This window comes from Drosophila miranda (genome assembly GCF_003369915.1).
Source record: "Drosophila miranda strain MSH22 chromosome Y unlocalized genomic scaffold, D.miranda_PacBio2.1 Contig_Y4_pilon, whole genome shotgun sequence".
Lineage (NCBI taxonomy): Eukaryota > Metazoa > Arthropoda > Insecta > Diptera > Drosophilidae > Drosophila > Drosophila miranda.
Genome location: NW_022881636.1, coordinates 405,795 through 409,214, shown reverse-complemented (window position 1 = coordinate 409,214; position 3,420 = coordinate 405,795). Strand labels below are relative to the sequence as shown.

The 3,420-nt window shown below is 47.7% G+C and overlaps 2 protein-coding genes across 3 annotated transcripts; both read left to right on the top strand.

Annotated features, from left to right (window-relative positions):
* The first annotated feature begins 422 nt into the window (after positions 1 to 422).
* LOC117194913 lies at positions 423 to 1,216 on the top strand. Of its 2 annotated transcripts, none has more exons than XM_033399379.1 (3): positions 423 to 756; positions 822 to 979; positions 1,060 to 1,216. In XM_033399379.1, the coding sequence occupies exons 1-3, from the start codon at positions 427 to 429 to the stop codon at positions 1,199 to 1,201; spliced, it is 630 nt and encodes a 209-aa protein (XP_033255270.1). In that variant the 5' UTR covers positions 423 to 426; the 3' UTR covers positions 1,202 to 1,216. The 2 variants fall into 2 exon arrangements, with proteins under 2 accessions (XP_033255270.1, XP_033255269.1); XM_033399378.1 differs by having other exon boundaries at positions 810 to 979.
* On the top strand, positions 1,216 to 1,776 carry LOC117194919. Its single transcript, XM_033399384.1, has 3 exons — positions 1,216 to 1,233; positions 1,304 to 1,431; positions 1,499 to 1,776. The coding sequence occupies exons 1-3, from the start codon at positions 1,216 to 1,218 to the stop codon at positions 1,758 to 1,760; spliced, it is 408 nt and encodes a 135-aa protein (XP_033255275.1). The 3' UTR covers positions 1,761 to 1,776.
* Positions 1,777 to 3,420: the final 1,644 nt, after the last annotated feature.

Below are 3,420 nucleotides of genomic sequence, written 5' to 3'. Positions count from 1 at the left end.
TGCTCTCTTACTTTCCGACTTTAATATTCGAATTTTCCTTCTCTATTCCCCCTCTTCTCATCTCTTCTAATACGATTCAAAATAGTTTGGTTAATTTCTATAAAAATCAAATGCAAATTGGGAAAAACGCACACACGTATGTAAATACATATATGTATGTATGTATGTATATGCATGCGTTAACAGAATGTCGACAGAATGTTAGCAACTGTTGCAAAGTCATTCGATTTCTGCGCTGCTGACACTTTCTCTCGTATCTGTCGTTTTCTCTCCTGCCGGTATTCAATTATTTTCTGGCACTTTCACTTCCTCACCTCTTCATTTCCTTCCGGATCTAACTTCCGCTACTACCTCTCGCCTTCTCATCCCCCTTCCTTAGCAAGCAAGCTTGCGTGTCGGCATGACTGGGGGAAGCTGTCCCAACGCATGAGCAACATCTCGCTTTCCTCCGGCACGGACTCCGTGGGCCACATGGATCGCGGCAGCAGCTCCAGTCTCGCTAGCAGCGCCACCGTTGGCACCAACACCATCACCAGCGGCATTTCCAAGGAGTGCGCCAATTACCCCGTCGGCAGTCAGTCGGCCCGTCCATACGTCCAACTGCCGGGCATACACATTTCCAACCCTCCCAAGTACGGGCCAGGGAATATGCAGGAAATACACGCTGGCAAAATGGCGCACAACGGCAAGGCACTCACAGGGCGCTACAATGCCACGCCCACCTATGGCTTCGACAACGAGCAGAACTACTGCCTGGTAAGGGGCTTCTGCATATATGTAAATCTAGCCGATTCTATGCTCAATCTCAGAATTCCCAACAGTTGCCGTCTCCAATGCCCCCTCCACCATACGCCTTGGCACGCGTGAGCAGCACACGCAACTTCGAGCTCGAGAACCACACACCGCCGGCATGTCCCGGCTCTGGACCCATTGCCATGACGAACGGCACCATCCAGTTGCGCCTCCGCGATGGCGTGCGGTGAGTGTGGACGCCCCCAGCCCCTTGGCTCTTCTTTAAGACCGACCCCTAATGTTAATACCTTTCTTTGCATGGGGCAGCATTGACATGACTCTGGACAAGGCGGTGCGCGTGCTCAATCAGCGCAGCATGGTGGCAGTTGCTCTATCACGCAACTGCAGCAACTCGGCTTTGATCCACCCAATGGACGCATCTTGCAGAGCGGCGCTAAAGTCGAAATAGTCAGCTACGACGGCATGAAGGGCAATAACTTTGTGTGAGTGAGAATGGCCCTTACCCCAACGTGGCATCTTTTGAATCCTTTGAATTATCTTCCCATTACAGTCGCTATGCCAAGATGTGGGTGTGAGCTTCACCAGCGAGGCGTGCGCTCTCATCTACCTGGTGGATGGCAGCACAACCGACACTTTCACCGATCTGACCAAGGACTACACCCTGCCAGTGTTCTATGAGTGAGTCCCCCGGCCAATTGCATCGCTTCTTATTTGGCTAATTTCGATTTAATTCCCGAACTCGCAGCGACTCGCGCCATGGTCCCTCTTATATGGCTGAAGCCCATGACGTGATTGCCAATTCAGCTTACACCTGTACCGAGGATTGCACTGAGATCTATGACATAAACGGATTTCGCATCACCCAGGCAGCCGATGGCCTGGTGAAGGTCACTCGTGTGGACAACAAGTGCTTGATTCGCACCAGTCCCGGCAATGGGACAATGGGACCACCTGGCATCCATTGCACTGCCTCTCTGGGCAAGACCTCGCATCTGTTTGTTCGGTGAGTGTCAAACCGATGCTCTCAACCTCCCCCTCCCCCTCCCCTTCGCCCGTCATCCTGATCTGCTAACTTCCGTTCTGTTCTGTCCTTTGTAGTCGCAATGGAGAAGCGCATGCACTTCGATGGATCCTGTTTCATTGTACGCAACGCCGGACACTCCGCCGGCTTCAATGAGAACAACCTGCTCATTGTCTACTGAGCGGCGTTCGTAGTCCGGAGATAGAAACGGCGCAGTGGTAGCCCATCCCACACGCACACACTCACACATGTCAACACATTTCACCTGGAACACATACATAGACACCTACAGGGACCTTGACGTGGAGAGAGGGATTCAGTTAGGATCCCGGAATTTAGGAATATCAAAATCAATTTGGGAAATAAGTTAGAAAGCAAATATGTTCGTACAAAAACCAGCACCACACCACACCACACACACACACCTCAGCGAAGGAACTCAGCCCAGTCCTAACTGGGTTCCGATTGCTCGACATGGGCGCAATACAACCACACCACCAACCCCCAGGGAATACTAGTTGTCTTTCGTTTACCATTGCCTACATATCGTTTATTAATTCGCTTCTAGCTCTTGCTTAAGCCGGTTGTGTTTTTTTCTTTCTCCCGCATTCTCCGCCCTTTGCCTAAATATCATACAACATTGTTGTGACTTTGTTTTGATATATTATCGCATCTCTTTAATTTGATTCTACTTTGTGTTAACCACCAGTGTTTTGTTTGTAAACAAGTGTGTTCGGTCAAACTCCTTTAAGGAACAAGTATTCAAATGACCCTCGTAAAATAGAGAGCCTACGCTCACTTTTTGTATTTACTCACCATAATTGTACTTAATTCACCACTGTATTCTCTCTCTTATGCCCAGTACTCAAGCACTAAGATTTGTAATAAATAGTTATTCCCTAATACTCAACTGGATCGATCGACTTTTCTCTTTCTTGTATAGACTTTGATTCGTTTGCAGAAAAAACTAACACACCCCCATCCGTGAATTAACATTAATGCGGAAAACACTCCGTGTACAAACATTTTGGCGCCCAACGTGGGGCATGTGTGTTATGTTAATTCTTCTGTGAACAATTAAACTAATCGCAATCTACAAAGGCAACAATTACAACATTCGCTCGTCTCGCAGCTGCAATCGAAAGTTCCGAAAACCGTATCAGAATTGTTCGTCTAGATTGCGGGATCGTTGTCCTCGCCTTGCTCTCGCCGTTCTCGCTTAATTTTATCATTCGCTTGTCACCCACGATCAAAGCATTCTTTCTATTGGAATTCCACCGCTTCACTTTCGTTTTGCTTTCGTTGCCGCTGCTGGAACTTTTGCTTTTGCTTTCACCGTTGGATTTGTGCTCTAGCTGCTGCTGCTTGCTGCGTTTTTTTTTGTTGTTATTTTTGGACGCTCTAGTTCTGTGTCAGCGTAATTACACTACACAACAAAATGACGACGCTCGAAGACTTAAAACGCCAACGGAGCAATATAAAACGAAATATAACTCGGATCAAATCTGTGGTAGATGCTAAATCGGAAACCCCGATATGCAATGATGAGCTTCGCTATCGGTTGAACATCTTAGAAACGTATTTCAAGAATGTTTTAAATGTCCAAGCTAATATTGAAGACCTTAGTCCGAATGATGAAGGACGGG

Bases quoted from the DNA above. Each gene is read 5' to 3' on its own strand.
- LOC117194919 (XM_033399384.1), top strand. The intron at 1,432-1,498 runs GTGAGTCCCCCG...CCGAACTCGCAG, and splicing joins ACCCTGCCAGTGTTCTATGA to CGACTCGCGCCATGGTCCCT.
- LOC117194913 (XM_033399378.1), top strand. From the start codon at position 427: ATGAGCAACATCTCGCTTTCCTCCGGCACGGACTCCGTGGGCCACATG. The intron at 757-809 runs GTAAGGGGCTTC...GCTCAATCTCAG, and splicing joins ACGAGCAGAACTACTGCCTG to AATTCCCAACAGTTGCCGTC. The intron at 980-1,059 runs GTGAGTGTGGAC...TGCATGGGGCAG, and splicing joins CGCCTCCGCGATGGCGTGCG to CATTGACATGACTCTGGACA.